The sequence below is a fragment of the Neodiprion pinetum genome, chromosome 3, assembly GCF_021155775.2.
Source record: "Neodiprion pinetum isolate iyNeoPine1 chromosome 3, iyNeoPine1.2, whole genome shotgun sequence".
Lineage (NCBI taxonomy): Eukaryota > Metazoa > Arthropoda > Insecta > Hymenoptera > Diprionidae > Neodiprion > Neodiprion pinetum.
Genome location: NC_060234.1, coordinates 40,483,217 through 40,504,274, shown reverse-complemented (window position 1 = coordinate 40,504,274; position 21,058 = coordinate 40,483,217). Strand labels below are relative to the sequence as shown.

At 43.1% G+C, this 21,058-nt stretch overlaps 1 protein-coding gene across 2 annotated transcripts in view; it reads left to right on the top strand.

The window, feature by feature from the left end:
• Nucleotides 1-21,058, top strand: part of LOC124215676 (uncharacterized) — a 310,475-nt gene that overhangs the window by 211,064 nt on the left and 78,353 nt on the right. For both annotated transcript variants that reach the window (XR_011176625.1, XM_046619357.2), the window contains exon 7: nucleotides 3,773-3,962. Coding sequence is in view for 1 of the 2 variants with exons in the window: in XM_046619357.2 (XP_046475313.1) it covers nucleotides 3,773-3,962 (190 nt within the window). In the remaining variant the exon portion in view is untranslated. The remainder of the gene's footprint in view (nucleotides 1-3,772; nucleotides 3,963-21,058) is intronic.

Genomic DNA, 21,058 nt, shown 5'->3' with positions numbered 1-21,058 from the left:
ACCAGCTGTGTCGAAATCGCGAAACAACCGCACATACGTGTAATAAGATTGCAAAAATGTTCGGCAATAAATCATGCGGTGGATAAGTGGGACGGACGAAGGGGGAAAATAAAGAGAGAAAGAGAAAGAGTGCCGGGATGCGTGGTCTCAGCTGTTCGCTGCTACCACGTCTGATTGAATTGCCTCGCTTCGTTCCTCGTACGTTACCTAACTTTTCTCCTCCTTCTCCTCCTCCTCCTCCTCCTCCTCCTTCTTCGTCTTCTTCCCCTTCAACGTCCGCACAGGTTACACTTTCCTTCGAGAAACCCCTGTTCTTCAGACTGTCGATTTCAGGGAGCCAGAAGAGAAAAGGCTTCAGAAATACCTTAAGCGTTGCTGAAGAGAGGCGGAAGAATGTTCATTTTAACGAGGTTTTCCAACCAGCTCGCAAATTCAAAAACGAGGCTAAAATTAAATTCTGGAGGAGACGAGGCTGTGCCGAGAACAGACAATGATAATCCATTACAAGATACGGAAGAATGGGAGATGCGACAAAAACTGTTGAAATTAAGATACATCGCGGACTAATTTTGAGCGTGGATAAATCATCGGTCCGAAGGTTCAGTTCCATCTTTTTCTCTGTTTTCGAATGATTAACGATTTTCAAAACCGTTTATCACGTTTGTTTTTACATTAGAGGTTGAAAACGGGAGCTTCAACATTCCGGAAGCGATTCGAACGGAATAATTCCTGGCGCGGGGCTTACTAATGACGAGGTAAACTGGTTCTGACGTTTAGCAAGGCTCGTGCCATAATTTCCGTGATTAACCAGATACCTCTCTATACTTACACGTCGTTGCAGAGCGTCTAGTGTTGCAGTACGTACGTACCCCTTCTCTTCCTCGTAACCGTGGCTCACTGCCAAGCTTCAAATGTCTCCACGGACGTAAATTATCTTTCAAATTAACCGTGTCACATTTTGTTTGAACCTTAAAACCGTCGACCGTCGTTGAAATTTCATTCTAATTGGACTCTTCCTAATCTTTCGCGGAATGAAAAATGAAATGAAATGATCGGATTTAAAGAAAGCAAAAAAAAAAAAAAAAGAAACGATCTTAATAACAGTGTATTCTGAATATACATTTTACTATATACATTCATAAATACATTTTAAATAAAATTTATTTCCAAATTAGGCGATTTAGGATGTGAAAAATTGAATTCTTCGTCACTTGAAGCTTTGCGTGGATTTACTTTGTTCAACGATTTTTTACTTCGCCAAAACTATTTTTCATCGTTTCATTATCTCTCATGTGAAATTTGATTCTAAATAAATTAAAGCTGGATAAAAACTTAAACATTGTCTGTTTTAGCTTGAAAAAAAAAAAACAAACGAGTAATTTCGAATACGTGCATAGATCGTTTTCTGTTTTGGAACAAGAGTCAAAGGACACGCGCGTCTTTCGAACGAAAGCACATCGTGGACTCGCAATCTTGATTGATGCTTAGATTGTGCGAGGGTGACACGCACCTGGGTCTTCGTTCCTGAAGTCGATAAAACAATGCTGCGAACCCAATCCACGCGAAAAAGTCCCTTTCTTTGTCGGGTCGAGTCCGCCGATAAAAAGAAGAGGAGGAATTTGGGCTGATTTTTCAAAAACGGTCGCGTAATTTGCGTCGAAAAACTATGGACGTCATAGAATTTTTTCTCGATTTGATTTTCGAGACAAGTTTTTATACTCGTCCTATGTATACCGGATTCTTTCACTCCCTGTTAGGTATCTTCCTTTTCCATTCCCTAATATCCTGAGGGACTTCTGCTAGCGCATCGTACATGTATAGTTGAGAAGACAGACGGAAAATCGGTGGCAAGAATACACACGGCGAACTAGGAAAGCAAGGCAGAAGCTGTAGACTGCAGTGATGGATCCTTCCCGGTTGCGTCTCACGCTCAATTTGACTTGACACCCTTCGGCGCCTCCGACGTCTCCATCAATGAACGTATCTTTCTTTCCCGCGTGTTTGTCTTCCTCGTTTTGTTTTTTTTTTCTTCTCATCTTCCTCGCTCCGTTAAAGCTTCAAATTTCTCACCTGTAAGCGTTTTCCTCAATCGTCTGCATGTGTATAAACGAGCCACAAAAAATGGATCCCAATGAGTCCGCGGACAGAAGAGAAAAAACAACGACTTATAGTAGAAAGCACAATATGTATAAGTAAACGAATGCTGTGGTCGAGTGGCTATAACTTTTATCTAAGTTTATTTTTCGTCGGCTTAATTAAACGTCACGGACGTGTATGTAACAGTGTTTCTATACGCAGTTTTTCAGCCTCCGTGAAAGTAGTTCCGCCTCGTAAAATCCATAATGGAACGACAGAACAAGACCCAAACAACAGCGAAAGGTGAAAAAGAAGGTAGAAAAAAACGTTGAAATAAAAATAGAACCAGAGAAAAAAATACTGCTACAAACGGTGAAACTGTATCATAAACGTCGGACCGTGTATAGTTTTTGTACGGTTTGAGTCTGCGGCGCAATGCTTGTGACAAAATTTGGCTGCGTTACCTCGTTAAAACCTAAATTAACTAGCCGAAAAGATACGCTAGGACGCAGGCACAGTGTATGCATATTGTATAATGTACATAGGTAAATGTGTAGCTTATACCCTGAATTTTTATTTTGTTCTCATGCTCATTCACCTAAACGTGATAACCCTTGTAAAAAAAGAAAAAAATTCCATGTAGGATTTTTTGTACTTGCGTCGTTAAATGGTCCCTGACTGAGAATAATACTGTAAAATTACGGTGAAAAGAGATCAAACTAAAATTTAAAAATTTCAAACTCAGGAATGCGTGAGAATGTTGAAAAATCAGCTGTCGTAGTTTGACTCGTATTATATTATGGACAAAAGATGAACCGATAGTTAATTAATTGATCATTACCGAAGGTTTTACGAAATAAAAAATCGTCCGTAAATGGATAAAATACTATTTACTCTAAATGACAATAATCAAATGCTATTTATAAGTTTACAGTTGACTTGCGATACTCTCTAATGTGGGATGAAGTATATTTTTTCTTCTGTCTGGTCAAAGAGATGAAAATAACGGTTGAAAAGATGTGCGAAAAAGAAAACGGTACTCGTACAACTGTTTTATCAATCGAATAAATAAATACCGGATACAATAACGTATAGCGACGTGTTGCACTTCAAAATATGAACATGTAAAATGGTACAGACGTAGAAAAGATGGGGGAACAAAAATAAGGACAGAAAGAAAGCTTGGCGGGTTGATAAGTTGAAATTTTTTTATGACGCCCCTCTACCTCCACCCCTGAAGCCGCAGGGTGCACCGGGTCTGCCTCCGGCAACGAGCGGGACCGGTATTTCCAATTTCACAGAGCGTGGGTTAACGAGGCCGCGGAGAGGGTGAGAGAGGAGGGGGGAGGGGGGGGGGGGAGGGAAAGGGAGAGGGAGAGGGAGCGAGAGGTAAGCGTCCCGGAACCCCCGGGAACCCCCTGGTTCCGGTACATTACCTTCCCTGATTACCGCGCCCTTCTCCAGGAGCTGGAGCCAGGAGCTAAGGTATGTCGCCCGCGTTTGTGCCACCGAAATTCCGGGAAGGCAGGAAGGAAGGACAAGACGAATCGGCTTTTAATCGTCCGATCCCTGCGGCTCGAGGAAGCCCCATTTCCTATATTTATTCAATTTTATTATAGCGAGTTTGCGGCATACCGATTTTCGTGGTCTTCGTTATCTCGTGAAACGCATTAATACCCTTGTTTCCATGTTCCAGAGCCGCGCAAAAGCTAAACCTCTCATCGAGTCCTCATCGGAGACGCCGATCCGGCGACGAGGGCATCGCTTCGGATGAACAACCGATTTCTCCGAACGGCTATGCCGCTCTTCTTCTCAAATCTCCCCCACCGGCTCCTCCGGCGCTTCTCAGGAGGATCGGCGTCAAGGAACTCACCGGTGTTGGAAAGGTAGGAAGATTTTTCACCCTTTGATTCCATCGATTTCACTGGAAATCTACCGGAAATAAAAAGTATTCACCCTGGCATCGTCTTCGGCGTAAAATACACGATGACAAGAACTATGATCGTGAAGTTTGGAAGAGCAGCTGAAGAAACTTGGTTATGATCAGTAAAAAAGCACGAATTCGAGGCCAAGTATTCCACTAATTCACATATTCTTTCGTGATCTGAACTCAGAATAAACGAAAACTCGAGCTTTGGATCACGCTTGATCGATCGAAACTTCAGATATGTACTAACGTACCCACATTGTAATTCGATTTATTATTAAAATCAGCTGCAAGCCAGCGGCTGAGGTAATAATTATCCTTCCCCATGTATATGTTATATACCCAAGGAAAAGTGATACTCATCAATTTTAATTGCGACGGTTAAATCCAGCTCCGAGAATTCCTCAACACAGGCATATCTGACAGGTTTTGATAATCCGCTAACCGACCATACCTACGTCAATGCGAATAGCGGAGACAGCTTGACGTTAAGACTGCGATACCGTTGTCTAGGGTCTAGCTGAGACTGGGAGGGAAACGTAACGTAACGTAACGCAACGCATAGTATCGTCGTAAGGTATGGTAACGCCTTACACCTACAGTCTCAACGATCCGCAAACACAACTGTCTAAATATTTGCCCCGGGGATATCAGCTACGAGATCGCGCGACGTCGGTATGTATTGCAAACATTCCGCCAACACTGTTCTCCTCAGGATAATCACGAAGACGGATATATCCTGAAAAGGGTTCACTGCCGAAGCGACCAGACTCACGTTCCTTCCTACGCTACGTGACAATCAATTTATCCTCCCATCAGTCATAAGAGAGAGTGAAAATCCTCCCCTACTCAGCTAATTTTTACTTTCTTTTTTTTTCCTTTGGAGATCTGTGAACTACTACTCGAAAGTTAATTTGACTAATCGTTCGAATCCATAACGTATTTTGAAATTAATGTTCATTCAAATGAAAATCCGGCAGCGTTAACAATCCAAATAGTCGTTAAAAAGCAAAGCATTCTGAAACGATGAACACAAGATTGACTCGAGCAATTATTCGCTCGAAAATTGGTGGCAGCGGTGGGATATTCTTCACCTGGGTTGATCGGACGTTGAGGATTACGAACGGATCGCGTGTAAAGGTTCTCGGTATGATATTCAACGGGTATAATTTACGTATATGCGTATAAATAAGCGCATACATGTACGTGCACATATTTCTGCCAACTCTGGAGCTATTGTTTCCTGGATTCGCATAAGCAAGAATTCCAAGCGCGACATCCCATCCGCGTAATCCTCTTAACCGACTTCCATGGCCGTTCTCATATAGCTAGATGGCTCGACGTCCGCCTCGCTCTTCGCTTTGGATTTTCCTTGCACCGTGAGCCTCCACCAATCTGTTAAATCGTGTATAATCTTTGTTTTCAGTCCGTTTTTTTTTTTTTTTTTACTCTTCTACTCTCCGTTTCAGATCCGTGCAGCGTCTGTTTGTCTGAACAACGTGAACTACTTCTAATGTGATCGACGTAGCTCGCTGGTGTACTTCTGCGATGGAAGTTTCAAGCGTCTGCGATTCAACAGAAAATCTGTTAACGAATTTTTTTCACGAATGACAACCATTCAATTCGAAATACGCTCCATTGCCGTACAATCATCATCGCTTCTACTCAATAAAACAACTTGAATTGCTACCAGGAACATTTCGCATTATAATAAGATCGCTAAGAATCCTAAAGAAAAAAATAAAAAATCATTTCATCAGAAATCAGGACGTTATTGCTCGTTATGATTGTTACAACGAGGCCCGAAAGCATACTGCTGTTAAAAATTGGTTATACTTGCAAATTTCTTTTACAAAAAAGTCAAAATACAAAACAAAAAAAAAAAAAAAAAAACAACAGAACTCCAAGTTATCATTGCGTTAAAACGGCTCCGTTTTCCCGAGGGACGTCCGATCCCCGTTTGGGAGATGCTGCAGGGGATTAATCTTGATCCGGTTTGACGTAGGCCGGTGAATCGAGCCGGAGAGATAGATATCGACGAAGAAGAAAATATATCTGTCTTTGAATTTTAAAGAATGGGCAACCGGGTGAAGCGAAGGAGCTTCCACCGCGGGCCGTTATCGGGATTGGTTGGGTAGTCCTGGTGCAGGATTCTATCCGGGAAAAGCAGTCTAGTCAGTCAGTCAGTCGGTCCCTTCCAGACCGCGGTCTCGTTACAACGAAGACATCTGACAGACCCTCGCATTCCCTTCTGGTCCTCCTCCTCCTCCTTCCGACCTCGAGAAACCCTCCTTCATCCTCGCAGAGCGCCGTACTCGAGTTATCCCAAATCTCGATCCAATACGCGACCTGTGCCCTCAATCCGAAACCACCCCCTCCCCCCCCCCCCCCCCACCCTTCCTGCTGCAGCGGTCACCAAACTCAACATCTTCGACTATCATGGTGCCATTTTCATAGGCTTATATCGGATATTTTTTCACCCAACCCCGCGCAAAGCGAATCGTCTTGGAAAAATACAACTGTATTGGATATTTGCGAAATTTGCCAAATTGGACGAAGTTCGCTGCGTGGATTTCTGTGCGTTTGATGACACGAAAATGGGCTCAAATTTGGAATAAACTTCTTACAGTTTTTTTTTTTTTTTTTTTATTCCCGAGCCAGTGGACAATTTAGAAACTGGGTGATCCGGAAATTTTTTTCAATTCCGTTTCCGTGAACGGGAAACGGAAATTGCGGTTGAAAAAAGGCACCACACTCTGATTGTGTGTAAATGACAATCGCTGCCTAGTAGCGGAGAGAAGGATAGGAATGGGAATTTTATTTTTCCATCAGCGAGTCGATCTCGGGACTGTGAACGGGAAGAGAGGGAAGTATAAGGGAGCGACGTGTCGCGTCGGCAACTGAAAGGTTTCCGGTTAAATTTGTCCCGTGACCATTGCGCGCCCTTCGTCAATACCTGCGCGGATTTTCGGACAGAGAAGTTGAATCGAGGAGCGAAAAAGGGGCGTCGTTTCGTCTCTGTTCGAATACAGCGTCGGGGCAATTCTCAAACGAAAAACGAAATTGATTCCTGCCTATGAGGCAGAATTTCCTTCGACGAGCCGCGTCTAAGTCTTGGAAAAATACGTAGACCTTCTCTCTGATCACAGCGAAAAGAGAAATACGCGTGATTTGATTGAATTTTCATTAGCATCGTAATACGCGAATTCCGCAATTCAACGGAATTTCGGGATAATTTAAACAGGGCTTTCTATTCGACGCTCGCGGTGGAAGAGGGGGAGAAAAATACACGTGACAAAGACCTTCAACCATTACGACGGATGATCCTTATTTCGACGAATTCCCATCTGTAGTTCGCAGGCCCATTAGCCCGATCCGTAAAAGAGAGGGTCGGCAGCTCTACGAAATGTCAGCCAATCAGATGAAGCGTGGAGCGAAGGGGAAAATAGATTTATAGGAAAAACCAGGGGCCGGTCACTTTCGTATATAGTAGGAAATCATTGCGCTAATCCGATCGGAATTGATGTAGCGGACGACAAATTAGGTCTGCTTCCAGGTTTCCGGATACTCAAACTTTACGAAAGAGAAATCTGCTCCTTCTACATTTTGTGTTTTTGTCGTATCCAACATGTTGTTGAAGCCACGATTTTCGAATCACGATCACTGTCAAACTTCGAACTCGCGATCATTTACTTGCCAAATTAGGTACAAATCAATTCAGTCGAACCTTTTTCCCCTCACAAATTACTTACAACTTTTTTCAAAAGGTAATTTTCTACTATATTCAATTCATTTTACCGAATTAAGTTCGTGCAGTTTCGTATTCAATTGAAGGTTATTTTCACTACTGCAAGTTTCGAATTTGTTTGCTAAATGTATTCAATTGTAAAAGCGTAAAGCGGACGTAAAGAATTCTCCTCGAGTCGGATTTGAAATATTTGGAAGGTATGAAAATTATTTTTATCGTATTCCTTGACACTCTTAACGTCGGATTGACGAATGGGGGTGAAATTGTCGAAAAATGTGTAAAATACAGGTGTGCAATATCAAATTTTCCTGAACGCTCAAATCTAGTTTACAGAGTTTTATAACGTAGAAATTTGAAATATAGAAAAGTTAAAATGTAGGATAGCAAAGTATGAAAAAAACTAAAATATTATTTCAACGATTCCATACGTTCGTAAATTTTAAATACAAATTTTAGCGTTCTATACTTTGACTTTCTAGTTTTCGATTGTTTACGGTTAGAAATTTCGTATCGTCTGTTGTCTCGTATTTAAAGATTCGTAATTGTGCCCTTCCCGCTATTTCATGACTCTTCTACAATTCCACCCCAGCATCAAATCCAGTATAATCCAATTTCTAAAATTTCCCACTCAACTTAAATACAGTAAAGCCGACTTTCGACTCGATGCTTCCCTCTTTTCGTCAACCAACTTTGATAATTCTCGTAAGGTTAACAGCGACGAAAATGAGACCGGAAAATAATGAATTGCAATTAACCGTATTGTGTAGTTCCTCGAGAGACGTGAAATTGCATTTAGTCTCGGGCAAAGTTGCGGGTGTAGAACCGAGGCTGCGGGGTCGGTGGTGGCGGTCAGTGGTTCGGGGTCGCGTTTGCCGGGGTTTATTGAAATGTCCGGTCTTACAGCCCCTCCGTATCCCCGAAAGGAGTGAGGCGAGCGTCCTGCAGGATGGGAGGCCGGGATCCCGACCCTCCAGAACCAGAGCTGTTCCAGAACCGAACGAGAACTCCGGTCAGACACTCGGCGGTGTCTCTAATGAAGATTTGTGATTTTCCCATTTCGTCGCTCCACTTATCCGCCCCGAGTTCTCCGGTTCGCATCGGCACTTCTCCTTCCCCTCTCGTTCTCGCTCTTCACCCCGATTCGATTAGAAATTTTTAAATTCCTTCGCTTCTTCAACGATAAAAAGCATCCATCCATCCACGCGTCCGTTCAGTGATTTCACCTCGATCGCAACATTCGACCGTCTCAATAATTCATCCAACTTCCGCTTCCCACGGGAATCCCGTTTTTCCTTCCGTCGGGCGAGAAGAGGGGAGGTGGGAACGCCGTTCCCGCAGGATAATTGGAGCTGCCTCCTCCCTGATTCCCGGGCCCCGTTCCGTCAGCTGAATTACACTCGATTATAACAACCCCCCGTAGGATTAACCGGACTCGAGACAGTATTGTATAATTAAAGATGGGCATGTTCGAAGCGGGCGTGCACGTGTTGCCCGGTAATCTCTGGGGATTTCCTTCGCCATTTACCTCTCGGGATGTGGCCGCCGCAATTTTACGCCCGCAGGTCAAATTCTTGGGCCCAGTTGATACGTCGCGTGGAATGCACTCCGAGTGTTTGCGTATAAGATTGGGTAAGAATTTTTGGCCGGAATTCCCGCGGGACAATTTGTCGGAAAATTGACTTGGAAAAGGTGCAGCAGCGCGGTTTGCATAATCGGAAATTATATTTCCGACCACTGCACGATGCGTCAAATTTATACGTGCGTATGTATGTAGGTTCAGCCTCTGCGGTATAAACGCGTCGAATCGCCCGCCAATCTCGTGGGAAAATATGTCCAAATGGATTCGTGTTTAATTCAAAGTTAGTCGAGAAAGCGAGGTGAAGCGGGTGGGCCGCTGAGGGAGAACCGCGTTAAATAAACCAGTTAATAATTATCGCATCCCCTGCAGTCGGTATGAAAATTTGGGGAGGGTGAGTCGACTTCTGTTTGCCGCTCGAATATATCGCCGTTCGTTACGAACCGCGTGACGAGTCACATTTTTGAAAAATAAATTAAACACCAGTTTTTCGCCAACTCAGCTCGTCATTTATTTTTCGGTTAATTCATTCTCAGCCAGGAATTAGTCACCTCGAACGAGAAGGACGAAAAAGGATACACGGAGGGTAAAATTATACGAACGAGTTACTTTCCCTCCTTTCAACACGCAATAATTATTTATGGCGATAGTTTTAATTGTTGATTTACGCCTGTCTGAAGAGGCTGAAACTGTTGTGGTTTAGCACCGCGTTTTAACGATTCCACGCGACCCCGTCGCTAAATCCTCGTATGCAACGTAATTTCAACCCCTCGAGCTGTGACCTCGGCTCGCCGTTTGAAAAATCCTCGAATCCTCCCCGGGTCGTCTGTATTTTTCGACAGTGTTTCGTAAATTTTCTCAAGGGTGTTGAAATTTTCGTAACTATGGACGTAGCATTGCACCCAACAATGTTAAAAGTTCCAAAATTCGTCGATCTAAGATTCGCGAGAAAACTTTTGTTCTTCAATTATTTCGCCAACGTCGATCGACAAAATGAAACGAGGTGACTGGTAAAATGTTTTCGACTTACGAATGAGCCGCGAGTAATTCCGTGATCACACCGCGCTAGAATTCGCGTTTTTCAATAAACAGGTATAATCGTTCCGTAAATAATCCGCGGCACTTAAGCAGAAAATGAAAATAGTCGAAACGTTTCAGGTACTCGGTGTTATTTTATCCTCCCGTGTCGTGTTCGTCAACCAGTGCGAAATTGCGACTCCGATAGCCGGGGTGAAATTCGTCCTGCAGCTCGTTCGCTCACCCTTCCACCTTGTATGTACAACAACCCCTGCAGGGTCGTCACGTATGTTCGACGAACACTGCACGGATACCCGTCGATGCAACGTGCCGACGCGCCTACATTCAGGGGTCAGAATAGACGGAGATATGTTGCCTAACTATTACCTGCCACACAAACTGGGGTCCGCGAAACAATGTTGGCCTCCGGATAGCCGCTCTCTGTCTCGGAATACTAAAGGCCCAAGTATCTCGGAATGCGTCTCAGGATTCAAATTTTCAAAAGCAAAAACTGGTGTAACAATTTTGGATACGTTCATTTAATTATTAAGGATAATTTATATTTCATGTGCAAATATTATCGCTCAAATAATACACCGAGAGAAATTATTAATTCCGCTTACCGCTCGGTCCTTGACTATTTTCATTTTTTACCACAATCGAAAAACATAGTTCTAGGTAGAAAATAAAAATTAGTATTCTAGCTGTTACCGGAAAGTCTAGTATTCCTTACTATTCTTTCTCATTACGATCACTGTCGCTATATTTTCTTGTAACTGTTGCGAAAATTTAATGCTCGTGCAACAATAAATTGACGTCAAAGCCTTGTTTAACTAAAAAAGTAGATTAAACCGAAGAAACTGATTTTGCGTTGCAATTACCAAAAAAGGATCGACAATTGCGCAAAATGGTTAGACGTACCTCGTTTTTCGTAATTCCAACAATATTCAAACAGTTTTCTCAACGATACCTGTTTTACTGAATTTTTCTAGTTATTGTAACAAATGAAATTTTTCTCAGTGTACGTTTAAATTCATATTATGAGGTTGGAGCTAGGGTGACGTTAAGGTGACTAAAAATCAAATGAAATCTTTACTACTTTTTGATTTTTCGAATCACCTTGAAGAAATTGAATTTGAAAAGTATAAGTGTGTTCTTCTGTACTTAAATTTACTGGATCTCAGTTACTCGCTTGAATCAGTTTGTTTATATTTCTACTCGCTTTTGCTTTCGCAAAGTTTACATGATACAGTGATGTGAAAATTGGGTTCCCAAATCCGACAATTTACGGAGTAGAAGGCGCAAAGCGCAGGGTGGCTTATCCGCCCTTCTGTCTCTGGAAGTTTGGTTGGGGTTTACAGGTGGTGAGCGATGAGTCGTTATCAGGATCGTTACGCGAGCCCTGACTTCACATAAATACAGGGACAAAGGGATGCCGTTGTTGCGCGAATAGACGTGGTAGTGCACGATGTGTGAGACACGACGAGATCGAGGGAGGTTCAAAATCGAGATGAAAAAGCATCCGGAGGATGGGTCGACGCAATTTTTGCAAAAACTGTAAGAAAGTTGACGTAAATCGTGCCGGTACACGAGTCGGGAATAAATTAAATCCAGGAAATTTCCGGGAATGCGAAGAATATGATATACATATAATACATGAAATGAAAACGTAATTTCGTTGAATAACATCTCCGCATTATGATGTCTGCGCATCAACGACTTTGAGCGTGCTGTTGGAGGATTTAATTAAAACCTGACGTATACGTGGCTGGTGAAAAGAGAGACCTTTTATCTCTCAGCGTCTGCGAGCATGAGAGAGAGAGAGAGAGAGAGAGAGAGAGAGAGGAGAGCGAAAAACGAAAAAAAAAAGAAAACGAGACAAAATGAAATAAATATGTACATATTTTTCCCGCGTATATTACCGCGTGACAAAATGCGCGAAACCGTTAATCCATGCGAATATTACACGTGAATTTTAACAGTGTTCGGAACCAAGCGGCGAATCAGTCACGCCGAATTCACTCCCTTGGTCGGTTTTTCCGATTTTTCACCCCTTTGAAATCCCAGCGCCGAGTGGACGCGTCGCGAAGCTCGGCTCTCAGGTTCAGCCCTGCCGCTTTTCGCCAACGCTTGTGTAACGAATGCCTTTGGCTCGTAGTTAGTAAGGGTACAAATTGACGCGAACCGTTCCCACAATGATTCCTCTAATGGGGCGGCAGTGGGACCCTGATCTCCACCGAAACCGATGCAGTTTACCGTGTCCGAGCCGCTAAACTGGGCATTCGTTACCTTTCTTGGCGACCCTCGTCGCCTCCGTTCTATACAATACGTCACAACACCCGACGTACTGTTTACACTGTCGCTGAATCGTATTCGTTTTGTCCTTATATTTATCAAGTGCCACCCCAATTTTCGTTTAATTAGTAGAGTTTTACTGAATTCGCTACAGGATTCACGCGAGTCACTTCAAGAACTGCACGATACAAATTGTTAGTCACACGCTTGATTACTTTAACTTCATAATTATCGTCGGTAAATTCATTGGTACATAAATAGTGAGTAACGAAACAACGTACTTCAAAGTGAATAACTTGTGAATCGGATTATAAGAAATTTCATGAATTTTTACAACGATCTTGAACAAAGGTTTTCACAGCACTCGTTTAATCGTATTTCAAATTTTCGTTCAAGCAGCGAAGTCGGCTGCATCAGGGCGGGTAGAAGATCAGCTGATAACAGTTAACCGTGGATAAAATAATAACAACCGCTTTTTGACCGCGCGGTGAGAACCACATGGTCGATAAGTATGCATCCTGCAAAATATAGCCGAACCCACCCGATTGTATAGAAGTTATACATATATATTTTCTTATTAACTCGGGCGGAAGCTGAGCCGTATTAATCCCGTTTATATCGTTGGTTAGTTTACTTGTATATACCTACCTATACGTATACATGTAGTATACGTGCACGTACGCAGATATCCGCTTCATTCCCCAGGCGTAAAACGTAGGTGTAGGAGAGAGGGAGAGAGAGAGAGAGAGAGAGAGAGAGAGAGAGAGAGAGAGAGAGAGAGAGAGAGAGAGAGAAAGCTCTCGCAAATTGGTAGCTGGCACTAAATACTAAATACAGTTTCCATTTCCACCCTCGTGCATCTCCCTCCCCTTTTACCCCCGTTATGCCGGTTGTATGTATGCATCCATCTACATAGACACGGGATTCCTGATGCGCATGCAATGCGCGTGTACGTATGCAGGGGTTTGCGAGGTTTCCGACGGATCGACGGACGTGGCGAGGGTCAGAGGGTACACAGTTATTGCATTAACTCATCATTGTCATTTTTATCACGTTCCCACTTGAATCAACAGCCGATTCCCGTTGCTGCATGGAGGTGTTTTACCTTTTATACCCCGAATCTGTCAGCCCGTGAATTGTTTTACGCAACACTTGAGACTTGACGGGATTCATTCCGATATCGTCACAGATTCGATCATTACACACTGGTTTAACATTTTTTTTCACGTAATTAAAATTGTTTATACTATAGTTCATGTAGGTACAGTAAAAGTTCAGGAATCAAGCAAAACAATTTGTTTTATTTTAAAAATCAGTCTTACAACGCGTTGAACGAATTTTTCCGAAAAACTCGCATGCTGCCTCGAACCTCGAGCGGGAAATTCAAACGGAATTCATGGTACTCTTGTTTTTACATATAGAAAATGAATTTTTCAACAGCGTTACCGCAAGCGTCTCAAAGTAGATTGTGACTTATTCATATTAAAAAAAAAAAAAAAAATAGTTCCGGCACGAAATGTTTTCACGATTTCTTAAATAAAGGCAAACATTGAATATGTTCGTTCTGAGTTTGCAAAATTTCCTGTATCTTGGCCGCGAAATTTGGGGTCAGAATTCCAACGACTCTGTATATATATTTTGTTTCGCTAATTTCTCCGCACTTTGACCTTTCCGCATCTCAACTCTTCTCGCGTACACTCCGAGTTTCTGAATTTTAAAATCTTCCCCTCACCCCCCCCCCCCCCCCCCCCTCCCCCCGGAATTTCCGGGCACAATTACCAAGGCCGAAAAAATGGTCGTAAATTGAGAAAGGATCAAATGGACTTCCTCCAGGTCTGCAAGAGCCAGGGCACGTATCAAAGGAGTAATATGCAGCGTTATAAAGGGAATGGCTTAATAGCAGAGACGGGTAGATCCGGCGAGTCATTCGGGCACCGGAAGCTGGGCAAACAAAACCGGACGCGTGTGCGCAGCCGGTTGCTCGACTCGACGGTGGTGGCCGAAATGCACCCTGTGGGTCAGTCAGGATCACTCCAGAGGTCAGCCAGCGCGGGAGTGTAGGGTCGGTGAATTATGCAGGGGACTTTGCTCGCGAGGCCATCCACTGCCCAATTAACTCCAAAAACAACCACAGCCTCGAAAATCGAAGTCTGTGTGAAGGGGAACGCCGGATTCTCACACGCCGTCTGTGTGCAGAAACGCGTTGAATAATTTCGCGCCTATCGGGGGGTGGAAGAGAGGCTGCCTGGCTGGGTCAAATGCTCAGCGGATTATTAATATTGACTTGTTGTTCTCCAAGGGTAGCCGCCTAACGCTCTCCGGTCGGCCAATTGCCTTTAATCAACACCCGACTAGGAATTGATCGGTCTCATGGTGCACGGAAGCAATCACTTACGAGGCTGAAGTCGGTGACTGTACGACGTAACGAAATTTAGGGTGAAGAAATCGATATTTTGCAATTTTAGAGTGACGTTTAAGTACGAGTTGGCTTTTTCAAGTACGAGAGGAGGCTGAAACTAGCAGCCAAACGTTCTAATCTTCGTTCGAATAAGGCAGCGTAAGTCGGAAAATCAAAATTTTGTGAAATACGTTGAATCCTTGATACTTTTATAGAATTATGAGAATAAAGCTGAACTGTATTTTTCTATTTTCAAAAAATTTTACCACGTTTTGCTGGTAATTCTGGCCGCTAGCTTCAGCTTCGTAGTACGAGTATGTCCCGGTTATCATGTTTTACTGAACATCAGAAAATCCTAAATTTTGCCAAGTAACGATTTTTCATAAACATAGACTGTTGTACGGTAAAGTTACCAATTTGAGTCTCATAATCAATCGGGGTTAAAATTGAGACCCGTGGTTGATACTGGGGGAAAAAAGAAAATACTCTGCTGGAGAAAAAAAGTTTGGAGAACGGAGAAGGTTTTTGCATCGAGTAGACCATTAACGACGTATTTCAGATATTTCCGAGATTCGGTGTCTCTTTGGGTCTGCGAAACTCGGCCTCTATCTGATTCGGGAAATGACGTTTTTCCATTACCGCAAAGCCGGCACGCTGAATGCGCCGTTTACTGGCTTAGCGACTACATTGGGCTTCTCCAAGTAAGTAAGTAAGTATCCAGCTACCGGCGACGAGTAGCAAAGAGAATATTCATAGACGCCGCCCATCCCACGTTACCGACTTCAAACCTCGCAGTCTGAGGTGTGGGGATGCGGACTAGGACGAGCGGACGAGTTTAATCGAGCATCGTCGGGGTAGGTCGAAGAAGCTGGAGAAAGAAAATGAACGAGAGAAGGAAAAGCTGACGGGAATAAGACGGGGAAATTGAAAGAAAACCTGAGCCTCTTAGCGGAAGGTGATACCGTACACGTTACGCACCCCCCTTTCACTCTGTCAAGTTATTTACGCGTTTCCTTCAATATGCTTTTCTTGACTAATTGAGTGATTATTAAATTAATTAAACGCTATTAGAGACAATCCGATAATTTTACCGCCCTGAGTTACGTCATTGAATTTTTTTGGGAACGGCTTCCATGCATTCGTAAATTTCGTTGTGGAAACTTTGCGTTGGTTCCATTCATGATTTTCCATCAACTCAAGGATGCTGGAAAAGTGACTAATTATGCCTGTTCCGCATTGTTCAACCCTCCAGAATCCAAGCCGATTTACGAAAAATTTCTCCAAAACAGTATTGAAGAGAATAGTGACGACCGGGTGAAATATATCGACAAGTTGAACAGTTTCCTCGTTTTTCACATCGTTAATATGGCGAGTGAAAAAGTAGAGAGAGGAAAATTCTGACCGATTGTAGCGTTGATACCGAGCAAATGAAGTTGCAAAAACACTGAAACGTGAAGAGAAAAAAGTTGGAACGAAATTTGGTCCCGTTCCGATACTGCCGTAGGTATATCCGTGCGTACATTCAACGCCGTTGGCTCGTTTCTCCAGGGGCGGAATAACGGAGCCCGCAGGCCAAGCCTGTTTTACATTTAAAACGCATTATATGATCGGCCCGAATCCCATGCCCGGATAAAATGAAATTAATGGCAAAACGCCGAGCGTCGATAATTCGAGAGGAGACACGATGTGTCGATATTACCGGAGTATCGAGATTGGAATTCACCTGCGGATTTACGCCGACCAGCTCGGACGCGTTAAGATAAAGGGATGAAGTCCGATGAGGAGGTCGATTGTGGGAGGGAATAACACCGATCACGATCGGCAGAAGGAGGGATCCGAAAACACGGAGGAGACACGTTTTCGCTGATTCCGCAGCCATTTTGCTGAATCGAATGTTTTTTTTTTCCTCCTTCCTGCGACTTCTCGTCCCTGATTGCTACCTCCAGACGCCCTTTCACTTTTGGTGATTTAAAAAATTTTTATAAATTTTTCAAGTCATCGCATGGAGATTTTTCCCTTCCATATTGCAGCCGAGAATTTTCACGAGCCAAGCTTTTTTGATGTTCGGTGTTATACTGATAGAAATTAATCTGCGATTGTTGCTGAAGTGAATAATTCGAGTGACGAAATCCCAAATTGACGAACTCTGTGTATTAGGAACATTTCGTTTTACCAAGTTTATACGTAAGTGTTTATTTACCGACGACTTGAGAATTATCAACAATTTTTTTATCTATTCGAATAATTGTTCCTCAACGCAATGTACAGTGGCTATTTTCAAAGAGCATGGGAAGACATTATCATCCTGTCAAAATAACGGAGCTTGGAAATAATAGCGTATAAACCAAAATGGTGGTATCTCTCAAGCAATATTGAACATCGGCGAATTCTCTATGAGAAAATGAGAATATCAAAGGATCAGTTAATTTTCGTGTTAATAAAGTCACAGCAATATTTGAGACAACACAGACAAGTGAAGTTCCACTTTAGCAAACTCGTTAGCTAAAAACTTGCTAACTTTCAGCTGTTGCAAATAAATTTTCTTGTTGTGCAGACTATATCAATACTCAACACCAGAATTTACTGGTTCAGAGAATCATTTTTTTTTTGTGTGTATTTTCCGTTGATACGAAAAAAAACGGATATTCTTTAACGACCACAGACCACGAATCATCCGCGCTCGTTACATCCGGCCTAGTTTTTAGGCCTTTCTGTATCTGCGAGTGGTGGGCGGGTAATGTGGGCCACTTTTCACCTTGATATGTTACACCGGAAAATAAGGGAGGGTAAAGTGCGAGGCGGAGGAACAGGTAGAGAAAGGTGGACGGGCGGGGGTGGATGCAGAGTTTAATTTGCCTAATTAATACCACTCGTGCCCCTCGGCTTATACATTCCTCCATATCCCTGTACCTCATATTTTCTCTAGTCAGATATAGGTATACGAATACGGCCGCCCAGCGAGTAACTCGAGAGCGCAAAAACATTCGGCTGATGGGGCTAATGCAGGGTAGTAGGTAGTCGGTGCCCGAGACTCCCGGGGGACCCGGACTCCCGGAACTGAAGGACCTCGCGTCTTCATCACTCGCACCCTCTTCCTTCTCTTACGCTTGTATAAGAATCTTCAATAGAATGAATTTCACAGGTGTAATTGAGGTGAAATCAACGAGATTGATTCGGCAACGTTATCGTAACGAAACATTGGGAAAAAATTACTATTTTGTTACTTTTGAAAATATGACTATGTTCTATTTTATTACGGTTTACCGAATTTCAAACAGTTTCATAATCATGAATTAACGGTTTTTCCTTAGCACAAATCGTTATGATGGAGGTATTTTTATCCTCCCCTTAGCCGTAATATTGTTTTCTTTTACTTCCTAACTTTGGGCCCTGTATCATGTTTTTTTACGGATAGCACTTCACGTTCTCCGCTTTACAATGCTACAATATTTAGGTCTCGAATGAAAGACTGAGGCTACAAGTTGGAAACAGTTTTCTCCCGTTTTTCTCGGCGTCTCTCTTCCCTCTTCTCTTCTCTTTTCTTTTTTTATTTACTTTTTTTTTTTTTTATCTTTATTCTCTTCTTTTTATTTTTATCTTTCGTCCCTTCGCATCAAGTGCCCAATTCGTTTTACCCCCTTCGCTTCGAGGCGCGTGCAGCGCAGGGTCGGTGACATTATTTTCAAGGGTCTTCCGCGGCTCGAAGACCGCGGGTCGCATCGTCGCAACGCCGCTGGCACCGTCGTGTACCTTATAGCTCTTTCTTGGTCCCGAGGGATTTCCGGGACGCGACTGCCCGCCCTCTACCCCTCCTAATGGACTTTCTAAGAGACACGTCTCCGCGCTACCTGTTCAAAGCGAAGCCAACAGCGTAGCTTCGCTAATAGAAATTGCATTTGATCTTTATACTTGGAGCGCGTGGTACGAAAAATAAGAGGACGAGAAAAAAAAGAGACGTGAAAATGAAAAAAAAAAAAAAGAAAAAAAAAAGAATCAAGAACCTGACGAACGATAGGAGAAGGATACGTCGGAGACACGGAAGACACGCCTGTCAAATTCTTCTCAAGTCACGTCACGACAAAAGCAACAATTATAAGTACGTTCTGCACATCTAGAGTTTCGTTCTTATGGCATCCACTTCAAACGCACCAATCCTGGGAACCTCCGATAAATATCGCTTCGGGGCAGAGGGAATCGGCTCGTGTTCGGAGTTCGATTATCTCGAATCTAGAGCAGTCAGGCTGCCGGACAGCAACGTGTCCGATTCGTCGGTGTAATTAAATATCCGGCTCATCTGTCAGGATTGAGGATTTCCCAGGTGGACCTAGGGAAAAGGAGACGTGCGGTAGGGAGGGAGGGAGGGAGGGATGGACCTGCAGGGTATCCTCTTGGGTCAATAATCAATAAAAGGAGGAGACGTGGCTGCGGGAGTGAAAGAACGACGTGGGAACGATGGACGAAGCGGGAGGGAGGGAGGGAGGGAGGGAGGGAGGAATCCTCCCGCGGGATCAAACTTCCTCCCTCATCTCTGCCGGCTCCAACCGCCTCCTGAGACTTTAATAAAATATCCGAAATACCAATGTTTTTTGTATACGTATACACATACGTATGCATTTATGATACATATACGTATATATGTGGGATATCAGTGTACATATAGTTTATCTTCTCATTTTTCGCTCAGTTTAAGAACGGCACAGTGGCAGTGCGCACTTGGATAATTTCTGTTCTTATATAACTCTCTTAACCCTCAAATTACACACTGGTTCAAATTTATTCTAGTCAAAAATGGAATCTCAATAAATTTATTGCGGTAGATTAGAATGATTTTTTTTTTTTACTCAAACAGCATTGTTACTTCACGATTTCAATACTGCCAATCGATTGGTCAGGAAATTGTTATTCAAGAACACTTTTTACGACTCAGCAAGTCTTGTTTTAAAAAACGCCCCAGTCGGGACTTTCGTGATTGGCTGTCAAAATCCTTGACCTTGCAATGAGTTTGACATTAGTCTTGGACGTTTAGATTCAATAATTTTCCCACATCACAAATGGTCCAGAGTCTCAATATCATCGCGTATAATAATCGAATTAACATAAGAGTAATTCTCAAAAAAATACTCAGTATTTCAAGACCGAATGACGAGGTCATGGTACATATAATCTTCAAGAACATTGAAACGCCGTAAAGTTCACGGAAATCATACCAGATTGAGTTGAATAATATCATATAATTTCCGAAAAATTGAGAATATGATGTAATATATTTGACGCTTTGCCAAGACAACCGCGAAATTTGAACTCTGATGAAAGACGACCGTCTTCGAGGGGGAAAAGAAAGAGTTGAACGCTCAACTGCACGTTACTCCTTATGTGCACGGTACACTTGGCTTTTGTTGGACCACCTGGTGCCTGGAACGTTGATATTATATACATGTATATGTATATGTGTACATACACACCATCATACTTGGCACGTGAATGTTTTCTTTGCAACCCGAGGCCGTATTATGAAACTCCCGAAGGAGCTGAATTTCGGCTGGTAACCAAAATTGAATTTCTTGGCTGTCCTGGTCAGCTAGCGAACACTGATATGAGAACCACTCTATCTTCCTCTCTTTCTCTCTCTCTCTCTCTCTTTTTCTCTTCACTTCGCCAAGACTTGACAAGTGATTATTTTCCGTGTATTCAAACAGACACGCAAAAGTGCGCGATTCCCCTCAACGGGAACCTGATTTTCGTTCACGGTTCCCTTTATATTGAAGAAAAACTGGCGGCCTTACCAAAGGGCGCATGTTTGGATGAGTTCGCCCGGAGCAATCGTTCCGGCATATCCATCCCGCTGTGTTTACATACGATTACCGCTGGAGGATGTTGCGGATACCGGGCGATACCATTTCGCGATATCCCGTCTTCACGGCGTCTTTTCTTCGTCGCTTAACCCAACCCCGTTATTGAAACGTTTGAAAGTCCGTTATCGGTTTTGAATTCCGGAGTAATATCACGAAGGTCCCGGAATTT